This window comes from Lissotriton vulgaris, chromosome 7, assembly GCF_964263255.1.
Source record: "Lissotriton vulgaris chromosome 7, aLisVul1.2, whole genome shotgun sequence".
NCBI lineage: Eukaryota > Metazoa > Chordata > Amphibia > Caudata > Salamandridae > Lissotriton > Lissotriton vulgaris.
The window spans coordinates 23,222,564-23,244,955 of NC_141695.1; the positions used below are offsets into that span (position 1 = coordinate 23,222,564).

At 45.3% G+C, this 22,392-nt stretch overlaps 1 protein-coding gene across 1 annotated transcript in view; it reads left to right on the forward strand.

The window, feature by feature from the left end:
• PRODH (proline dehydrogenase 1) overlaps positions 1 to 22,392 on the forward strand; it is a 276,224-nt gene that overhangs the window by 121,302 nt on the left and 132,530 nt on the right. Inside the window, exons 4-5 of the mRNA XM_086929694.1 lie at positions 16,742 to 16,891; positions 19,642 to 19,706. Coding sequence (XP_086785820.1) covers positions 16,742 to 16,891; positions 19,642 to 19,706 — 215 coding nt within the window. The remainder of the gene's footprint in view (positions 1 to 16,741; positions 16,892 to 19,641; positions 19,707 to 22,392) is intronic.

Sequence of the window (22,392 nt, forward strand, 5' to 3'; positions counted from 1 at the left end):
GGATAGATCCTTTAAGGTGTCGGCTCCCCCATTTCTTTCTAAATCCCACCCCATCGCTCAAGGTGTCCCCCAGGGATCAGCGTTGAGACCCTCCCTCTTTAATCTATACGTCCAGCCACTTACAGACGTGGCTAGAGAGTGGGGGCTCACGCTGGTCTCGTACGCCGACGACACCCAGCTGGTTGTCACCCTCTCGGAAAGCCCGTCCCCCGTGGCATCCAAGTTTAAAGAGGGTATGACTGCTGTGGCCCGCTGGATGACGGACAACTACCTCCAACTCAACGCCGGTAAAACCGAGGTGCTCCTCCTAGGCCGTAACATCAGCCTATGGAACGAGCACTGGTGGCCGTCATCCCTAGGCGCCACCCCACTCCCCAAAAATTGCGTCAAAAATCTGGGAGTCTGGGTGGATGCCAACCTTAGCTTCCAGACCCACACTAAAAAGGTGGCAGCCACCTGCATAGGCCTTATAAGGAACCTCAGGCCCATACTCGGGCTCTTCGATTCTAAGGCCCGCCAACTTATCGTCCAGGCCACCATTCTATCGCGCCTGGACTACGCTAACGTCCTCCTTTTGGGAGCCAACAAAGCGGAAACTGCTAGGTTCCAACGTATCCAAAATGCGGCAGCCAGAATGCTGATCGGCCTCCCACGCAGATGTTCAGCCAGAGCTACTATTCGTAAACTCCACTGGCTGCCCGTGGATCGTCGAATTCAATTCAAGGCCTTAGTCACGATCTTTAAGATCGTTAAACTAGGAAATCCCCCGCTGCTTCGTAACCTTGCCCAACCTTACGTTCCTGGCCGTGATTTGCGTTCTGCCAACCATCTCCTCCTGACTATCCCTAGGACCCGGCTCTGCCGAACTGGAGGCCGTTCCTTCAGCGCTCTTGGCCCCAAGTTGTGGAACGATCTCCCCCTCAGCATTCGCTCCATTGACTCTCTCCCAGCATTCCGCAAAGCAATTAAGACTCATCTCTTCCCCGCTCCCTAGTCTCCCCTTTTTCCCCCTCTCCCCTCAATCTGTGCATCTGTTCTTAGCGCCGGGACACCCCTTTGCCGGGGTAGCTGTTGCGCTTCACCAAATCCAGAAATAGAAAAAAAATAGAGCGGGTAGACAGCAAGACTTGGAAAGGTCCGGTCCAGCGAGGCTCCTCGTTCTTTGTTCGTCTGAAGTTCCCAACTAGGATCCAGGAGCCAGGTTCGATGGCGTGGCCTGGATCGTCAGACGCCGGTGGAGAGGAGCTGTGGACCTGTTGATGTAAAGCATGCAGTTTAGTTGTCAGTTCGTGCAAATAGTCAAACAGTGCAGGGTACTCTATTTCACTGAGCCTTCTGGGCCTCGGTACTCCCCATATATTTGCCGGGCGCCCGAACACGATCTCGTGTGGGCTAAGTCCTAATCTGGAATGGACAATCATCCTGGTAGACAGGAGTGCTAAGGGCAGGGCGTCTGGCCACTTGAGACCTGTGCTGGCTTGGATTTTGGCCAGTTTCAATTTTAACGTGCCATTATAGCACTCTACCAATCCTGCCGATTGGGGATGATTTGCAGCATGGAATTTTTGGTGGATGCCTAGACACTCACACACTCTCTTCATCACTCGTCCCACGAATTCACTTCCATTAGCACTCCAGACAATTCTAAGCATGCCAAATCTAGGGAAGAATTCTTTGATAAGGGCTTTGGCAGTTGACAATGCAGTGTTGTTCTTAAGGGGGTACGCTTCTACCCACCTGGAGAAGGCGCAAACGACAACAAGGACATATTTCAGGTTATTGCACCTCTCCATGTGAATGAAATCGAGCTGTAAGACCTCGAACGGGTACGTTGGAGGCACAAAATGACCAACTGGGGTTGGGGTTCCCCTACCGGGATTGTGCTTCAAACACACCATACAATTTCTGACCAGATTCTCTGCACATTTTGGGATACCACTATTCTGCCATACTGGGGCCAACAGCTTACATATTCCTTTCACACTGATGTGTGCCATTCCATGGGCCATCGTTACCACTGCGAGCACATAGGCGTTAGGTAACAACCATCGCTGATGTTCTGACAGTTCGACCCAACAACCATTCGCGTCTAATCTACCCTTGCTTTCTCTCCATTCATTCACCTCTTTCTCAGTAGCATCAGCTTGTATAGATTTCATGCTTTCGATGGTGTCCTCACACATACCCACATCAGGGGTCCATCTAGCAGGACCTACGACATACATCCGACTCATTGTGTTCCTTGCAGTCTCTTTCGCGACCTAATCGGCAAACGCATTCCCTCGACCAACATCATCTCTAATCTTTCTATGCGCGCTGCACTTCACAATCGCAACCTGTAGGGGCAAGGTCAGTGACTCGAGAAGGTCGTGTACCAGCTGGCCGTGTTGAATTTTCGCACCATGTGACGTCAGGAACCCACGTTCACGCCATAATCTTCCAAAACTGTGGGCTACGCCGAAGGCGTACTGACTATCGGTATACACGTTCACTCGTTTTCCTTTCGCCAACACACACGCTCTTGTGAGTGCGACTAACTCTGCTGCTTGCGCAGAATTGTGGGGGATGCGAGCTGTCTCTACAATCGTGTGTAATGTTGTCAAGGCATATGCTGCAGTCGTATCACCATTTGGCAACTTGAAACATGAACCATCAACCCATAAATTATCATTACATTCAGGGAGGGGAGTGTCCTGCAAGTCTACTCTCCCTTTTGTCTCTTCCTCTGTCCTAAAACAGCAATCATGTTTGTCGACCTCATCTGTCTCTGCTGGAATAGGTAATAACGTAGCAGGGTTGAGTTTATCACACCTCTTTATGTGAATGTGACTTGCTAACAGTGTCAATTCATAGCTGGATAGTCGAGCACTAGTTAGATGTTGTGTTTTCGTCCTGTTTAGTAGGATATCTACTGCATGTGGGACCATAACGATCAGAGTATTATTCATGACTAACCCAGCAGACTGTCGAATACATACAGCCGCTGCAGCAGTGGCCCTCAAGCAACTTGGTAATGCCTTAGCTACAGGATCTAGGGTCGCAGAGAAATATGCACATGGGCGTTGTTTGTCCCCAAAGTGCTGCGTCAAGACTGATAATGCGCAACCTTCCTTCTGGTGGACATATAATGTAAAAGGTTTGCTGTAGTCGGGGTTGCCCAACACAGGAGCCGAACATAATGCCTCACGCAACTCATGGAAACTCGCCTGACAATCTTCAGACCAAGGCAAAGGATTGGGTGTGTCTTTACGCATTAATGCCAGCAAGGGTTTGGCCAACAGTGAGAAGTTCGGTATCCATTGCCTACAGTACGATGTAATGCCCAAGAAGGCACGCACCTCTCTTTGTGTCCTTGGGACGCTCAATTCTGCAATTGCCTGTATTCTTTCTGGGGTCAGTCTCCTTCCCTCCTTCGATAAGATGTGACCTAAATAGGTTACTTGTCGGCAAAATTGTAATTTGGAAAGCGAGACCTTGTGCTTCATGTCACATAAATGACGCAACAATGACAATGTAGCTCGCTTGCAAATCTCTTCAGTATCTGCAGCGATCAGTAAATAGTCTACATACTGAATCAGAGTCGCGCCACCAGGTAGAACAATCGTATCGAGTTGTGTTTTCAGAGCCTGACTGAATATTGATGGACTCTCACAGTAGCCCTGAGGAGCGCGTTTAAAGCGGAAGCTTTGTCCTCCTAAATTGAAGCCAAAGATATCTCTGCTCTCCTCGGCAATCGGGATGCTGAAGAAAGCATTCTTCAGGTCAATCACTGAAAACCAATTGGCTGAGGCTGGAACCATTGTCAATAAGGCAGTAATGTCGGGGACGACTGGAAACTGTGGTACAACGATCTTATTCACTTCCCTTAGATCGATCACAAATCGGTACACAGGGGGCTGTGAAGGATCGGTACGCTTTAAAACAGGCAAAACAGGACTGTTACAAATGTTGCCTGTAGTCTCTTCGATGACATCTTTCGCAATCAGATCGTAGACGATCGCTAACAAAGCCTTTTCACATTCGTTTGATATTCTATATTGGGGGATACGTGGCAGCCTAACATTAGCTTTTAATGTTATGACATACAGTGCTATCTCCAAATGACCTACATCATTAGAACCATTCGCCCAAAGTACATCTGGAAGAGATGACAACTCAGTCGGAATTCTTTCCTTTGACAAATACATCGGGGAAATCACTTTCTTACCAAGGGTAAGTTGTACTCCCGAAGGAGAACAGTACAAAGTCGCATATAATCTCTTCAACAAATCCAAACCTAACAAATTTTCGCCACAACCTGTTGTAAGAATGAGGGGTGCTTCTAATTCGCATGGGCCAACAGAAAGGGGCATGGGACTGGAGATCGGGTTTCTAACAGGGGCGCCAGAAAAACCTACTGAAACGTTCATTTCGCCGGACAAAGGTGCGCCAGGAAGTTTTGAGTGCATAATAGAACTTTTTGTAGCACCAGTATCCAGCAGAAATGGCTCCGACACTCCGGATGTAATCACCTCGACATAAGGTCCATTCTGATCTACTGGAACTGAAACAACTCCCTCTCTTTGTCCATGGCTGTCCTAGCAATGATTACCCTCATTCTCGTTTTCTGCGTAATAGTCATCTGCATAGTACTGAGCTGACCTGGAAGACGCATTATTCTGTTGGTCCAAGCTATTCATATAATTTTGAGGCGGAAAATAAGCGGTATTCTGGGAGAAATTTCCACGTCCCCTACCTCTAGGAGCCTGTTGAACACCTCTACCTCTTGTACCGGAAACACTGTTTAAGCGTCGCGCAAGAGCTGGACAATTACTTTTGAAATGACCCTCTTCTTTGCAATACGCACATTGATTCGGGCCATACGGAGAACGCTAGTGGGAAAACTCGTTTCCTTGCGCATTTCTCGAATACTGCTGTGGTTGCTGATAATAGGGCTGACTAGGAGTGCGAGGCGGATAGGCTTGCTGGAGAAGAACTTTAGTATTTAGTTCTTTAGTCTTCTTGTCTGTCTTATCTAGCTCGTCTTTGCGTCTATTTTCATAGTACTGGGCTGTGGCTAAAATCTGCGCTGACTTGGAAACAGCCCAAGCACTCTCTGAATCTTTTAATTTATTACACAGTTCAGGAAGCAGATTATGTACAAATTTGTCTACAAACAATCTTTGGCCACCCTCGGTAGCCATGTCCTGACCACTATGATCGGTGAAAGTCTCCTCGAATCTCGTGAAAGTCAGACACGTTCTCATCTTTCTTCTGCTTGCATGCAGATAGCTTGTCCCAATTTACACGTAATTCGGGCATTAACGTTTTCATGTACGCGATAATCCTAGTTCTGCTCTTAAAGGCTCGGGTTTAGAACCACCAACTTGTCTAGCATCAGTAGAAGTAATATTAGCCCATGAGTCACCTAGTTCTTGATCATGATCTGCATGACGAATTTTACTCCATAAAGGATGCGGAACAACATTCCCAAACAACATGTCTATATCTGCTAAATTCATTATACATGAGCTGGCAGTCTGTGATAACTCCTTATAATACCCTGCAGGATTTTTACGTGGATCGGGTAATGTCTGCTTGAGTGCTAGTACTTCAGATCTTTTCCAGGGAACATGTACCCATACACGCTGGAAATGCGGAGCAACAGGTGGTTGTGCATTCGCATTACCTTCCCTCCAAACTGGAGGAATTTCTCTCATAGGGTATTGTCGTGCCTTTTTCTTACCTGGCACATCATCCTCATTAAACGATCGAGAGCTGTTTCCCTTACTCCTATAAGATAACAACAGATCCATTGCTCGTTCAACATCTGCACCTATGATCATGCCTTCGTACAATTTGAATCGCATGCGGGCTAGTTCCTGCATTTTGCGTTTTGGGTCATTGTCTTGTAAATCTTCCCAGAGGTACACACACATCTCTTCAAATACATATCTTTGAGTGGATGGATCCCACTGACGGAAAACTTCCATAACAGACGGAACATCATATCTTACAGTATCAGTAACCCATTTGCGCGCTAACTTATTCAGCACTTCTTTCCTCGTAGTCGGGTAGTTGACTCCGCAACTGTCTACGTTCTGTTTTAGGGGTCGTTTTAGGCGACCCAAAGAAGGGCGAGAATAGACCAGTGACAGTACTTGCCACTCTCTGTCTGACGGAAGGAGATGCTTGCGGCGAGGCAGATGCGCCAGAAAAGACAGGTTGGTGTAAAGAGGAAGTCTAAGCAACAGCAGAAGAAGTGGAAGCAGTAGCAGAAGTAGTATCAGGATAAACAAGTGGAGCGGTAGGCAAAGTTGTAGAAGTAGATGGAGTATGTAGCAAAGGCGGCGGCCCTTGAGAAGGCTGCGCCGGAGAAGTAGGAACCAGCTGAAGAGGAGCGGGTGTTTGTGCAAGAGCTGCTTTTCGTGCGCCGGGGCGCGGTATAACAATACGCCTCGGGGTCCAACAATACTCTATGTATACGGGGGTGGTGAATTTAACAAATGGGACATTAATGGATCTTTATCGGGTGTCCCCTTCGAATCTTGTCCCCCATGTGGAAACATCGGGTAGCATTTATCTACTGCTAGTTTCCTGCTTCTGATCATTTGTTCACTTTCCTGCTCTTCCTCATCATCCCTGTATGCGATGGCAGCTTGTACCATCGACATGCCTCTTTTATTTTTCTTCGCTAATTTTATTTCTTTCTGTTTGGCTTCTTTGCGCCATAAGCGAAAAGAGTCAAACATCGCCGGCCGGGCTTTCTTCTTGAACAATCTGACCTCGAGGTTGTCTAATATTTCTGAGTCAAAACTACCATATTGGGGCCATTTTAAAACACCATCCTTGCGGGTGTATTTTATCCATACCTCATTATACGTGATAGGACCTACTCCGTGCTTTATATATAACTCATATGTTGGAGTTCCAATCGGAGGAACCGGACACGAATCCTCTAATCAGGAGTCCTTACTACAACCAAGACAAAACAAGTTTCCAAGTCTGCTGAGACCAGGCATCTTCGCTCACTAGTCTAGCTTCAAACTTCAAGGGATTATCTAATTATGATATTGTCGTGAATACACGAATCCCTCGGTTTTGGTGCTTGCAAGAACCAATACAAACCGTATCTCTGGGATACCAAAACTAAGAACCAAACTAAGAACTGGGAGACGCTCCACTTATACTTAACTGAATATTGAAGATCGGTGACGTCACTAGAAGACTCGTCTATCGTTTCGCTCTACCAAGGGTCACTGGGTCCAAAACAGGGCGATAGTCAGGGCAGCAGTCCTTCGTAGCCGTCGGGACGCGGGGAACCTCGCAGCAAAGACCTTCGGAACCACGTCGACATGCAGGGGTCGCTGAAGTGGCTGGCCGTCCTCCGGAATTTTCACACGAAGCTCCTCACGAACATCTGGCTTGGACCGTCACCGCTTGATATCGCCCCACGTTGGGCGCCAACTGAGGTGCCGGGTTTTAGAGACCCGGTGGTGCCAGGGGACCACACCCGAAGACCTCTGCGTTCTCCCTGTTCTGGACTACAGAAACACAATCTTCTAGTTGAAGTCAGAGATCGAGTTTTATTGGCTGCAACCAAGTAACATGTGTCCTAGAAGTACGACAGCACGGGCCGTAAGTTCTCAGGAGACTGTTCGTTTTTACAGAACCAGCCTTCTCCTTATATACATAAATAACAGCTGCGGGCAAGAATTCTCGAGTTTATGATATGGCTATACACATTTCTACAATAATACAAAGAGCGAAGTCATGCTGGTCAGCACATATTTTAGATGTCCAGTTTGTGATGGATTACCCCGCCAGATCCAGAATTCCCATCAGATATCGATGAAACACCAATAAGGTCGGGCACCCTCCCATCGTAAAACTGGTCATAAACAAGAATCATGGACAGGTGTATGTGTATGGAAAACAGGGTCTGTATGTAGTGAATGGTTTATGACATGTTGTGCCTTGATGATATCTTGCTCGGCCACTGGGCGAGGAGCTGCCCGAACAGGCTTGGCTGGAGGCAGTGGAGTCAGCTCGGCCAGGTCATGGGGAAGTCAGCTACGGTGGACGTGTCCTTTCAGATCAAACTCGGTCTTAATCAATTGACTATATGAGGGCAAGTCATAAGATGGATGCCGTTTACAAAATGGAGTCTGAGGGTTCGGGACGGAAACCACGATTTAAGGGTGTTAGCGTCACTCAATCATGACGCAAATGCATAGGGATAATGTCCTAATCATTACCGGTCCGTGGATACCCAATTCGTCATGGTAAGACGATATTTTGTGATACGAGTGTTGGACCTCGATATCGGTGGAACAGCAGGGTCCGAATTTGCAGTACCACAATGGTAGCCACATTTTCCCTGTTCCTGGAAGGTGGGGTGCAATCACTCTCTCCTCTGGGGCTGAGCCGGTCCATCCAGGAAAGGGGAAATCTCAGAATTTAATTATGTCCCCACAACTCGAAAAAAATAATCCATGGTGGCTAGTAGTATTCCTGTTTGCTGCAATGCACACAATAGTAAACCGATTAGAGAGGCATAGCTGCTGCCGCCCTCAGATTTGGAGGTGCCCACTGTGGGGTGGGGGGGACTGTCTTCCACCGGACGTGTGCTGAGTTCACTTACGTGCTCCTTGCTCTGTCAAGTGAAATCTGTGATGTCAGCACAGACTGCAATGATGGGCGGGGATATAGGTCCAAGCAATTGATGGAGGTGGAAACCTCTGGTGTGAGCATCGGAGGTTCCCCACACCTCCCCTCTGGATGACCCATTGACGTCCTCTACACTACGGAGGTAGTGCGGAGTATGCCAACAGATGATCCTCAGCACTAGAGTGGACCCTAGTGCAGCAGGTGTGTTCTCGTCACCTTCAAAATTAGCTATAATTGAGTGTATTAGGGCACTGCTTGTCACATCTGTCTCCAGAAATACTGGTTCCTTACACTAATTCAAGCCCTTGGCTGAAGCAGGCTGTAGCATTCATATGTTTTACATAATTATTTGTGATCTGTGCTTCTAACTGAAAATCCGTCCCCTTATTAATCCCCCTGGATAAATTCCCTCGCCAGAGGGGATATGGAACCTTGGAATAGCCTGCTGGGTGCTTCGTTTGCACATGGTTTGGTTGCAGGCTTCTTGTTTGACCTCATCTTCCTCTGGTGAGTGTCTGACTGTCTCCAAGGAACTGCAGGGGTCAGTGGAACAGTCTTTCTCCCAGATACGCTCCAGGGCTGGGTCCTAGAGTGATTTGGGGGACATGGATCTGTGGTAAGGGCCTGTCACACCTCTCTCCCTGGGCAGGTCTACTTGTTGGTGTCCTCCTTCCTTGACTTCAGCATTGGTGTTGTCCTCAGACTGTGCTGCTGGCCAGCGGATGGTCCCCGGTTGCTTTCCGGCATCATTCCTTGTGCTGACACGTGTTCATCTAACAATGGTTCTGTTGGGAAGAAACAATTACTTTAAATGTCCTTATGACAGAAGGTATTTGCAATATTACTCCAAAATTACAAATATCCAATTAAAAACTTAACTAACACACCATCTTTGGATTTAATCCTGTATATTTCATTCTTTTATAAATCATTAGTTGTACAAATAACTCTGATCTACATATATTTAGAAGGTTGTCCTAGAACAAAGAACAAACAATTGATTTACACGTGATTAAGGTGCATGAAAGTGACAAAAGAAAGTGACATTTGCTGTGATTCAACAACTAAACATACATTACGACAATAGAAAACCAGTCCAAAATTCACTGTACATTGGTTACAACCCTATTGTAATTTTCTACTTATGATTGAAACTAAGTAGGGACCGATGGATGTTGTTACGTCGACGTTTCGACCCTATGTTACGGTGCTTGTTTTTCGCAACCAGCTCGGGTCTTCATCAGGACTACAGAACGACTGGACAACCTGTCGCGATCCACGACCTGCGTCTATTTCTAAGCCAGGGAAAGGAGGATCTGTCAGCCGACAATATTCACTCCTCAATGGTATTCACTCTTCCGAGGTCTTTCTCTTCACCAAATCTTATGCAGTTTATGCATGATTCATCCACCAGCCGGTGGAGAATCTGAAAAATATTATTCGTATAAGTGCCGCTTTTCGATCACTGTTTTGGAGTCTGAGGAACGTCTCTCTCTCCTTCGAGAATTCAATCTGGCATACTTCATCTTAGAAATAGACGCAGGTCGTGGATCGCGACAGGTTGTCCAGTCGTTCTGTAGTCCTGATGAAGACCCGAGCTGGTTGCGAAAAACAAGCACCGTAACATAGGGTCGAAACGTCGATGTAACAGCATTTATCAGTCCCTACTTAGTTTCAACCACAATTAGAAAATGGACTGGTTTTTAATTGTCGTAATGTATGTTTAGTTGTTGAATCGCAGCAAATGTCACTTCCTTTTTTCACTTTCATGCACCTTAATCACGTGTAAATCAATTGTTTGTTTTTTGTTCTAGGACAACCATCTAAATATATGTATATCAGTTATTTGTACAACTAATGATTTATAAAAGAATGAAATATACAGGATTAAATCCAAAGAATTGTGTGTTCGTTAAGTTTTTAATTGAATATTTGTAATTTTGTAGTAATATTGCAAATACCTTCTGTCGTAAGGTCATTTAAAGTAATTGTTTCTTCCCAACAGAACCATTGTTAGATATATATACTTGGAACCGAGGTTCTGAGGGTCACAGGGCCACCCCATTATAATTAATGACACATGTTCATCCATTCAGCTTTCCTGGCGCTGACCCAGTGCAGGGGTCACCTTTCACTCAGGCTTTGCAATGGTTTCTGTCTCGGCGGCGATTGACCTTTTTGATGTTGTCGACATTGGTTCAATCTCGACACTTGCTGATAATGCCTTAGACAGCAGAACAGTATTGTTGGCTTAGATGTCTGCATTGGTGTGGAAGATGGCTTCTTCCTCGACTCCACCTCACTTTTCCCTTGAAGACCTACCGTTTTTGCTGGCTTTAGCAACTGCAGTTTTTAGGGCTCGCCTGCTGATGCGCATAGCTGGCGAAGCTCTATTATGGTTTATCCAGAGTTTAATAACACTGGCGATTCCTTGCAGTGCATGTGCTTTTTAGGTCATTGCGCAAGCCCTAAAAAGCGCGTGCACAATGCCACCAGCCGCCTGCCTGCCTCGCATTACCACATCAAAGGCAGCCCTCCCAGCGCACTTCTCACCCCCTAATTATTCACGGCCGGCCGGCCGTACTTTCAGTTTCACGGCCTGGTGTCTCTTTTTAAAACTTGTTTAACTTGTTTTACAGGACCTTCCCCCAACGCCTGCCCCCCATCCCCGTCCTATCCTTCAGTCCACGGGCAAAACAGCAGACGGGGCACTCCAGCGCTCCAGCACGGAGCCCAGGAGCCGAGGCTGCAGCCCCTTCCTTTTCTTGTTTTAATTATTTATTTTCGGCCCGGCTGCGCTGCCAATGCTCGTTTGCAAATACCTTTGCCCTTCATCAAGGAACAGATCTTCGACCCAAATGTATTTACTGACTGCCTGAACTCTGCAGTCACTTTCCACGTCCCTTCATTATAAAGGGAATCTCAGTCTCCCTCCGTCTTCATTTCACTCGCATGAATATGCATTTCAGCACAGACATGCCAACCCAACGTCCAGGGAAAGTATGTAAATGCATTAATTTGTCTCACACGGAAGCTGGATGAGTGGATAATTTAGGGCAGCCATAATAAAAATATTCTTTATGTGACACTGCAGATAACTAGTAGACCCAAACAGATTTGACCAGCTGCGTGAATGTCTTTGAATCCTAATTACACGGTATGCATAAAGGTAGAACGGTAAACATACAGCGAGCACTCCCACATTATGCACACCTAAATATTCCAGGTACTGTGATGGTTCTCTATATAAATGAGAAATAAACAATACCTTGGTGGCAAAAGGCCTGTCTCAACGGCCATTGCCAAGCCATTGCCAAGCAGTCATAGAGAAAGGAGATCCTTTTAGGGCTGTGCTGGCCATGTATGAATCTCACAATCCACTGGACACACTGTTCATGAGAATTCTAGAAAAGAACAAGGGTGTTTTTTTTTTTTCAAGTGCATTCTTTCTTTTGAAGGAAAGCAGCCTCTAGTACATTCTAGAACGTGTCATGCGTGGTATTTCTTCACCAGCTGCCCTTTATAAACCATGGTCTGCCCATGTGACCTAAAATGTCCTCGGATTAACTTTCCTGTGTGTGTGGAGGGGGTGGGGAATAAAGCAACGGAGCAATGCTTATACCTGAAAAGGTTTATTTATAAGACCCGATGCTTGAAATTGAATGTGCTCTTCGCTATGGAACCGATGCAGCGATTGCGGGTGCTGGAAAAAAAATGGTCAGGTTTTTTATCAGCCTGAACATCAGTCTGGGATCACGTTTTTAATTTGCTTGTTTTTGCAGTTTTATATAGTGCAAATTCGACTCTACGGTATCAGAGCGCTTTACATGAGCGCCAGTTGCATTACAGATGGACACGTACATTTTTTGGCATGGAGATTTGCCAGGAATCAGAGGATGCAGAGCCTCACGCTCAGACTCAAACCCGGCTCCCTAGCTTCAACGTTTGTTGCTGTGGCCGTTAGATCACATCCTCTCCCGCAACATCCCGCAACATTAATGACTATGTTGGTAAACCGAAAATGTGATTCCGCGTCATGCTCGGAAGCGAGAATTATGCTCATCTTTCTTCACTGTATTCATTACAGCAGCTTGCAAACCAACATTAAGTACCACCTTTCCTATGAACCTAAAGGAGAGGAAACCGGAAAAACTAAACCAATCACAGTCCACCAATGTCCTTATAATCCAGTGTTCCTCTATATGCCCTTTCTTTCTTTGCTGCTCCAGCAGCCTTCTGATATGTGCCACTGTGTTATTTAATGATTTTTATTGCATGGATGTGTATTATTCACTGCTTGTTTTATTTACCAGGCGTGCTTGCTAGGTTTCTGTAATGAACCTGTAAATAGAATTTTTTTTGCTCTTTTCTCCAACTTTGTTTCAGGGTTGGAGGAAAATAGGATAGATTAAGTAAGAAATGAGCGCAGTAAAAGTTACAATAAAAAAAACGTCAATGGGTGTGGGTGCTCTGCCACACATTTCACGACGCAGGATTTCCTGCTGTGCTTGCCGCGCTGCGGGAGTGTGAGGTTCACTATGGGGCGGCGTGGAGTGCTCATTTCCTTGTGTTTGTCTGCACACTCCCGTGTCTGCCCCCAGGCCGTGCGCTTCATTATGGGAGGTGAAGGAGGGACCCTCTAATACTGCGGAGCCCCGTGTTGTAATCTGCAGGTTCAAGCTGGAGTTTGTATTTGATGGCATTCATGGTCATCGTGTCTGTTGCGCAGCACTGCCGCTTGTCGCTCGATCAGGTGTGAATGCCAGCAACAAAGCTCCACGCTTTCACGTGTTTCTAAAGGTGATTTACGAGTAACCCGCAGCTCATTAGTTTCAAACTGGGTAAGTTAGCTCAGTGGGGAAGAGCCTGTGCGTCACATCATTCCTACAAGTCCGGTCTATTGGCTTTGTCAGTGATTGTTAGTTGCATAAAATAAATAAGCAGCAACTATTGCTTGTTCATATTTATGTTCGGTTTTAATTGGTGCTAGGGTTGCTTTGAGTTTACACTGAAGAGCTGAGTGCTGGCATGGAGGAGTAAGGTCAGTCAACGGCCAGGTTAAGTTTGGCCAAGGACTATCTCAGGCTGTTGGAGCTGGGAAGAGCCAGTGACGTCAGGCTCATGGTCCTTTGCGTGTTCATCACCATCCATAATTCTCTGGCAGTCAGCGCCCACCCGAGCCTTGTCCACATCTGGTATTGTTTGTTACTGCTACCTCTTTCACACACACGCACGCACGAACACACACGCACACATACATTCACAGCAAGATTTTTCTGCTTTTTAAACGCTCGCTGCTGACATCTGCAGTTATGTAATAAAGGTCATCAATTCACATCCTGGCAGGACCAACTCACACTTCCAGTTTCTAAGGTGGATGAGTTGAGTACTGTTACATTGGGTAATAGTAGTTCCTTTTAATTGTGTTGTAAGTGCGGCTCTGACCAAAATAGAATGCCACGTTAACGAATGCATGCAACACATAGAGCCAGTGGTTCAACGGCTCTGGCTGAGGGGGGATAAATATATCACTTTGTATGCAGACTAATTACTGAGATTCATGCGCATCAGTAAAAACTGAGGCCTGCGGTCGGCCAATTCTCATCACATTATCTGCCTCTCTCGTCATCCCGTCACTGTGTATTGCCTGGAATGTGGCTCGCACAAAGCCTCCCTTTACCTGGGGAATGCTTCTGAGGAGCACGCTGCCCACAGCAGAAAATATATAACTCTATCTGTCTATCTATTTCACTCACTCTATCGCCATCACTCTATCTGTCTATCTATCGATCGCCCTCCCTCTATCTATCGCCCTCACTCTATCGCCCTCTGCCCTCTATCTATCGCTATCTATTTATCTATCTCTATCTATCTATCTACCTATCTATCTAGCTATCTATCGCCCTCACTCTATCTATCGCCCTCTGCCCTCTATCTATCGCCTTTTATCTGTCTCTCTATCGCACTCACTCTATCTGTCGCCATCACTCTATCTATCGATTGCCCTCACTCTATCTATCTGTCTAGCTATCTATCGCCCTCCCTCCCTCTATCTATCTATCGCCCTCCCTCTATCGCCCTCCCTCTATCTATCTATCGCCCTGCCTCCCTCTATCCATCGCCCTCCCTCCCTCTATCTATCGCCCTAACTCCCTCTATCTATCGCCCTCCCTCTATCTATCTCCCTCCCTCCCACCCTCCCTCTATCGCCCTCCCTCCCTCTATCTATTGCCCTCCCTCCCTCTATCTATCTATCGCCCTCACTCTACCTATCTATCGCATCACCACAGCATCACTCAGCACCACCACAGCATCACTCAGGGGCATTACAACATCACTATGCGCTACCACAGCATCACTGAACACCACAGCATCACTCGCTGCAACCACATCACGCAGCGCCACCACAGAATCAATCTGTGCAGCCATTCAACAACTGGCTCAAATATGTTCTCTCAATGTTTCAAGCTTTATTACAAATGTCACAAAAAGATGTTAATATTTCACTTCTGTTCTTGGATTTTCGTCACAATAACATTATCTTCACAAAAGTTATGTACAAATGTTTAAGCTATTGCCTTTATACATTACAATAACTTTTATGTAAGTATTCATTATTTAAAAAAATTAAAAGCCATCGTTATTTGTAATATCAATACATCTAAGTCACGTAAATGCAAAACATGTTGCATTACAAATGCTATAGGTGTTTGCGAAAGTTATAACTATTGGCATTGTAAATGACAAAGCTATAAATTTAGCCATTTTAAAAAATAACACATAAATAAAAAAAATTAATTTATAAGAACAATAGCTCAAACTTTCCTAATGCGAGCCCTATTGCATTTCCAATGCTTGATTTCTTGATCCTAATTTGTAGTGCTTTAGTTATGTGTTTGATTTCACCTGCCAGTTAGTGCTCTATGGCCAAGGTTTTTTTACACCTTAGCGTTTGTACTTGCCCCTTGGTTGCTGCTACTGTCCTAGTTTAGCTTGCGGTATTTGAGTATACTTTTCTTGTCGGTGGGTAGTGTGGTTTTTCTAACCAGTCTTGCGACACGATTTGTCGTCTGTGCTCCTCTGATGCGCCTGCGTTGGCTTCTGCTTTGGAATAGGTTCAGGTGGTGAGGAATGCTGCGATAGAAGTATCCATCAGGTGACCATATTTCTGGTGGATTCGCTCCTTGCAGATTCCTCCCGTTCAGTTAGTCTCTACGCTCTGAGGAATGGTTTGTGGTTAGTTTGGTGTCTGGGAGATTTCTGCACTGCCCACTCACTTAGTTCCATCTCCTCCTAGAAAAAAGAATGAAAACTGATGTCCACATACTGGGTGTTGCCTTATGTGGCTCTGTGATGTCACATCCAGGGGAGGAGCCAGAGAGTTGAGACCGAGCCACAGTCACTTGCTTGCACAGGAGAGCGAGTTGCCTCTTTGGGAGAATTCATGAGGTGAGGAATCCGCATGTGGTGAATTTACCAGAAAGAGGATCTTGAAGGAAAGTTTATTTCTGAAGACAAGAGGTGTAAAAACTACCAGTGTCAAGGTGGTAGGCGTGATAGGCTCCTTTTAAGAGGGTACTATTCTTTTTAGATTACTGCGCAGTAGAACGCATAGTTGCCAAACTGTGAGTGAAAAAAGCGATTTTTCGGGATTGCACACCATCTGTACCAGAGGGATTCAGCGGGCTACTTGTGGTTGGCATGGTGCGCAGTGAGTAATGATGGACATGTGGCAATATTCCCTGAATTTTCCTAATGAATATTGCATGCAAGTGTGATCCAAGTGCTTGCGAAATTCTAGGTGCCATTCACAGAGAACGAGTCTGCAGCTTTAGGAACATCCTGACCAAGTTCTGCATTATGCCTTCTTGTCAAATTCCAGATCTTGCTTCTAAGTGGTCGATGCGCATATCATCCTTATCAAATTATTTTGCTTTTATAATTAATGACCTGGGCTGGTCAAGAGATTTATTTGCAGACATGTTTTTTGTGCATATGGCTTATTGAGGTTTATTTTGCATAAATAACCAAATGTGCTTTAAGTGAAGCATATGTATGTTCGACCAGTCAAACTTGTATTAATTCCTTACAGGGGAAGATTCCCGGGAGAAAAAATACCAGGTCCAGCCTGGTTTTGGTGATCGACGGGGAGGTGTTACCTGTGCTCGCACGTACTTCTATGCTGACGAAGCCAAATGTGACCATCACATGGAGACTTTCCTGGGATGTATCGAGGCCTCAGGTTGGTTCCCGCTGTAGCTTGGATCTTGGCCGTATTCGAAGATTGGAACTAAATGTTCATGTAGTCCTCACTCTATCTAGGGATTTTACAACTTTACCTTTACTCATTTATATACTTAAGATGTGAGCAAAGGTCCATTCTTACATAGTTCCTACGGCGCACAAACCCATAGAGCCCCTCGCTTTCAAAATCCTGGGGGGAAAACCCCTTCTACCCGGTGCAAAGGCTGTGTGCACTCCCAGAGCTGCGGCCAGAATTAATGAGGTTCCCTCCTCTGCGGTCACTGAAAACCACTGGTTGTTGGGAAAGCTTTCCTCCTACTGCGTTTGTGCCAGCCTGCATATGGGAACAGAGGCTGGGGCTTCTCAAGTGCCACCTAACATTTGCTTAAACCAGGGATGGCCCCTTTGAAGTTCATTAAGTACCTGGGCCCACCCCAACTGGTCTTCCTGCCAGGTGAGGAAACCTCTTCCCATTCCCAGGGATGATGGGGGCAGTTTTCACACCTTTTTCACGTCTAAGTACAGGCTGTGGAGGTGGAGGTGGAAGTGGAGATATGATACCAAGTACCCTCTAGCACCTTCAGTCAAAGTAAAGGTAACTCTTTTTAAGTTACCTTTCCAATATATTGAATTAAATCCAATTTCACTATTGGATTGCATTTTTATTAAATATAAAAATAAATCTTTGAGTGGAGTCTGGAGCTAGTTCAGGTCAAAAGTTATAGATTTAATTATCAAATCTTTACTTTGACTTTTCTTGTGTACCAGTTATAGGTTGGCCATTGACCATGTTTGTCACTGGGGGTAACATGTGATGAGATGTATGTCGATAACTGGCAGAGAACAACGTTTGGCTTCTTGACTCCAGTTGAACAAGGGATATTTGAGGTTTAGAAAAAATTTGTAACTTTTAGCAGCATATTCAAGGCATAAAATGTGAATAGTATCAAACTATTCATCTGGTCCTTTACACTAGTTCTTTGTTTTATAATGTTCTAATGCTGCTGAATTTTCCTGCTTCCAGTTCATAGCGTCACTGAGGTAACCTTTACACATTAGAATTTGTAGTCTCCTGGGTGCATTTGGTTTTATTGATCAAAATGTTTTAAACTCTGATGCAGCTAATCCAAACTGTGCCCCCGGGCTAACGATGAACAGATTATTCACAGAAGTGCCTAATGGCAACACAGCCCATGTTTTTTTTAATTCTGTGGGAGTAGATTATAGAAAATATGGAAACTGAGTGTTTGACAGAAATGTGAGTACCTTTCACAAGGCTCTTGTGTGGATGGTTTTTTTACACATTTATTTGATTTGCTTCTAGAAGGACATTAGACCATGATTCACACAGCTGTAATACAATTATTCATGCGATAGCACAAGAACTAGAGCGAGGCAGTAAAAGAGTTCTAGGGTAAAGGGGAAGGTGAAGAGTGTGGGGTCAACTTGTTATGAATTAACTTTGAACCGGGGGCAGTGTGTTCACTTAGTTTCCAAAACAGATTCTCTGTCCAACTAGGACATCTCATGCCTTTCGTTCGAGATTGATGCGCGGGAGAACAATCCGATTCATCAGCGAATGCCACACTTCTGACTCGATCAAAACAATAATGGGTCTTGGCTCTCACTCAGCAAGGCTTCTGACTCGGACATTGGCCCAGCCAGACACTTACTTGGATGTTTTCCCGAAACCAGCTTCTTAAGGTGTCTCAGCCATGGTCTAATGCACAGAGCATTTGTCATAGGTCCACACCATGACCGTTACCACATGTTCTTCAAGAAGGTGTAATCACAATGTGTACTGGTCTTTGAGAGAACTCAAATGCCAATTCCTCCAGCACAGGGTAATGTTTTGTATAATGGGGTGTTCAAAGGGTTGTACCATCTCTTCAGAATCTTGTAGACACCGAATGTAAATGTAAATGTATAGGCATTTATATAGCGCACTACTTACCCGGAGGGTCCCAAGGCGCTTCGGCCGCTGCGAAACCCTTCCTGGCTTCCCTGAGAGATGGTCCCTTAATGGGTATCTCCAGGGTGAGACCAGGCATCCCCGGCGGTCTGGTGGGGCCGTTAGTGAAGATGAGGCAAGCTAATGCCCAGAGTTGCCGAGTGTGATCGCTGATCAGAGTGGGCACCGAGGCGAGAGACTTATCGAGTCCGCTGACCCTGGTCCAGAAACCTGCCGCGCCGGGAATCGAACCCTGGTCCCGGGCCGTCCTCTGCTCTCGGGTCTGCCGCCTCTAACCAGTGAGCCACACTACTTCACCGAAGACTCTTAGCTTCAATCAGCAGTACCCCTCGTGTTGCTAGGCCACATCACCCATTTTAAAACAAATATAAACACCCCCGCCCCAACCCTCTCCCTGCTTTTATAGGACATTTGAAGCCAGGATGTAGTACTACCGCTAGGACTCGAAGATTGATGGAGAGCAGAGGAGAAGCAGCAGCAACCATGCATTGACAGTGGTGATCGATGGTTCAAATACACTTCAGGTTGTTTTGTTCCAGAGAGTTGAATGTAAACTGCCTGGCAGCAGTGAATGACCTTTTCCAATCATGTGTCCTCTGGTGGCAGGGAGTGGCATATGCCTTACTTTGTCCACCATGTTCTAGAGACCACTGAGGAAGGGCACAATTCATCTACAGTTTAGTATATCCTCAAAGGGAGGTTCGATAGAGTACTTGTTAATTATTGACTTGAACCTATTGCAAAGCATTTCATGGCTTATCTTGGTTCCTTTACAGGTGGCAGCTCTGAAGATGGTTTCTCTGCCATCAAGCTCACTGCTTTGGGAAGACCTCAGTTTTTGGTGAGTACAAAGATTCAGTAGAAGTCGAGTGATTCTGTTTGTAGAATGGATTGAGATGTTAGATCAAGAAACGTGGCAACTAATCCACTCATCTGTCAATTCATTGGTATCCTAGCAGGCACAATGTCCCCATCTGTGGCGCTTTTACTGCTGCCCACAAAAGATGTGTTGCACGACACAAAGGATAGTCGATAGGTCCCTACTGGCATGAAAGCAGCATGTATGCAATGTTTGTGCTCCAGTGTCCATTGTAATCGGTTGATGCCAACTCAGCAGGAACATGTGCTGATCACTTACAAGTTTCCCTGTTGGATGCCAAACTACTGAGCACTTGCAGTCATCTACTTACACCCAAATTGAAGTAAAACTGGGAACTAACACTGATGCAGACACTGTTCAGGAATCCGGGTGGACCAAATCCTAGCCAGCATAGTGATGCTATGAAGTAAATAAATGTAATGTTGGAATACAAATATTGTTGTGCATGCAAGTCACGAGAAGAGCTCCGGTAACGAATGCTGCATTAAGCAATCATGGAGTCCAGATTCCTCACGAGAGTGTAAATGGAAGATTACCATCAATACAAGAATTGACATGTGTGCCAGCAAGATGAGACCTATTTGCTTAGTGTTTGTAAAAATCATGTGCAATAATGTATGGAAAGTTTTTAGTGGAAATAGAAATATTCTGACTAAAGTGGTAAAACGGTAGCAGCAAAAGCTGAGTAGAAGAGTGGCAGACTGTCTGATGTGCACACAGGAGTCTACACAATAGCTGTGAACTAAACATAAAAAGTGAATTTGTGCATATTTCTGTATTTCTTTTAATCTGCTTTAATTTTACTTTCTGCTGGTTGGATTTTGTTTCTATTTTGTTGTGCCTTTGACAGTCTGGGAATCGCAGGTTAAATGTTAAACATTAGACATCTCCCTTTATGCTCTTGTTACTTATGGTGCCCAAACCTTTTACAGCTTTCCTTTTTTCTTTTTTAAAACCTTCCTCTAAAAGAACATGACCTGTCAGAAAATTGAAACTAGGTGTCGGTGAGATGGAAAGAAAAAGAAAAAAAAACAAAAAAACGAGCTCTTGGTGCTTAAATTCCTGCTTCAGACTGGCTTCCAGTGGCTTTAAAAACTGTTAAGCTCAATGTTTCACTGTATGTATGCAACTCCCTGGTTATTACTTCTCCGATTATCATGTGTTTTCTCCTTTTCCGATATTGTATGACTTGATGGCTATTTGTACAGTGCTCTGATACCCCAATCGGGTCATGTTTGCGCTTTATAAAACTCCAAAATAAATAAATCTAAGATTGCACGTCCCCATTGATAACAAGGAAGTGCTTGGAGAGTAAAAAGCTTTTTTCCAACCTTATAGAGAGAAAGGCTGCAATACAAAATGCTTTCTATTGTTATTGAAGTGGACACAGCCTTCGCGATACCTCAAAAGGATAGGGAAAGGAACAGTTTAAAAGAGAATAAAAATTGACACGTTTTGACGTAAATGCCAGCATTTGTAAAGCGCACAGCTACCTCCAACGGAAGTGTCCCGGCGCTGTCCGTATACCGCTATGGAACACTTCCTGGCTTTTCCCTGTGAAATGTCCACTCCTGGGCACCCCCAAGGTGAAGCCAGGCATCCAGCGCTGTTGGGGCCGTTGTGGAGATTAAGCAAGCTATTGCCCAGAGTTGCAGAGTGGGACTCATGGTTAGAATAAGCACAGAGGCGAGAATGATCAGGTTCGAGGAAATTGAGCCCAAGACCCGCCGAGGCGGGTATTGAACCCTGGTCCCGGGCCAGCCCTCTGTATCAGGGTCTGCCGCTCTAACCATTGAGCCACACTTCTCCACATATAAGAAACAATAGAAATAAAACAAACCCTGAAATGTAAATAAGTTAAAGAAATTATAATTGGCCTTTTTTTTAAGATGAATTTCATACCCAACTTCCCAAGTTTGATAGGAGTGTTGTCATTTTCCTATCTTTATGCCGGTCTGTTTTTTAATTACCTTTTCGTGGGAAGGGATCCTCTCCCTCACTTCCTTCTTAATTTCTTTAGCACAGGTGTCTGGTGGGTTGGTGAAAGTGCATGCATCTGTTCAGGTATTCTGGTCCTGTGTTGTGTATGGCTTTGTATGTCTGCGTAAGATGTTTGAATTCGCTGCCCTTGTGAATGGGAAGCCGCTGAAGGTCCTTGGTGCGGTGTGATGTGGAAGGTAGAGTACGAAAGTGTTCTGGATGGTCTCGAGTCTGTGTAGAAGTTTGGAGATTCCTTTTGTAGTGTTGCTGTAGTGCAGCCTGCTAGTGTAGGTGAATAAATCGAATAGCACCCAATACCCCCTTGATAAATGAGTGATTTAGAGAACGAGGATGACATTTTGCACCCCTGAATTTTAACCTCTCAGCAGTCAGTGTGCCGTACTATGATTTTGTGTTCAGAACACCTCCTGATTTTGAGGCAATAACTATTTCAATGAGATTTGAATGTTCTCGGACAACACTGCACTCCTCAGTGTTCTTCGGCAGGATACTACATTTTTACAGCAGTGGATGGGCTGTAAATACCGTTCTGATTTTGAACAGTCCTTCCCTGCATCTATGATGATGCCAGAACACTTGGAGTTTTAAGAAGGCATTTGTGATCTTTCACTTCACCATTAGGGTCTAGAGTTTCATGCCTTTCAAG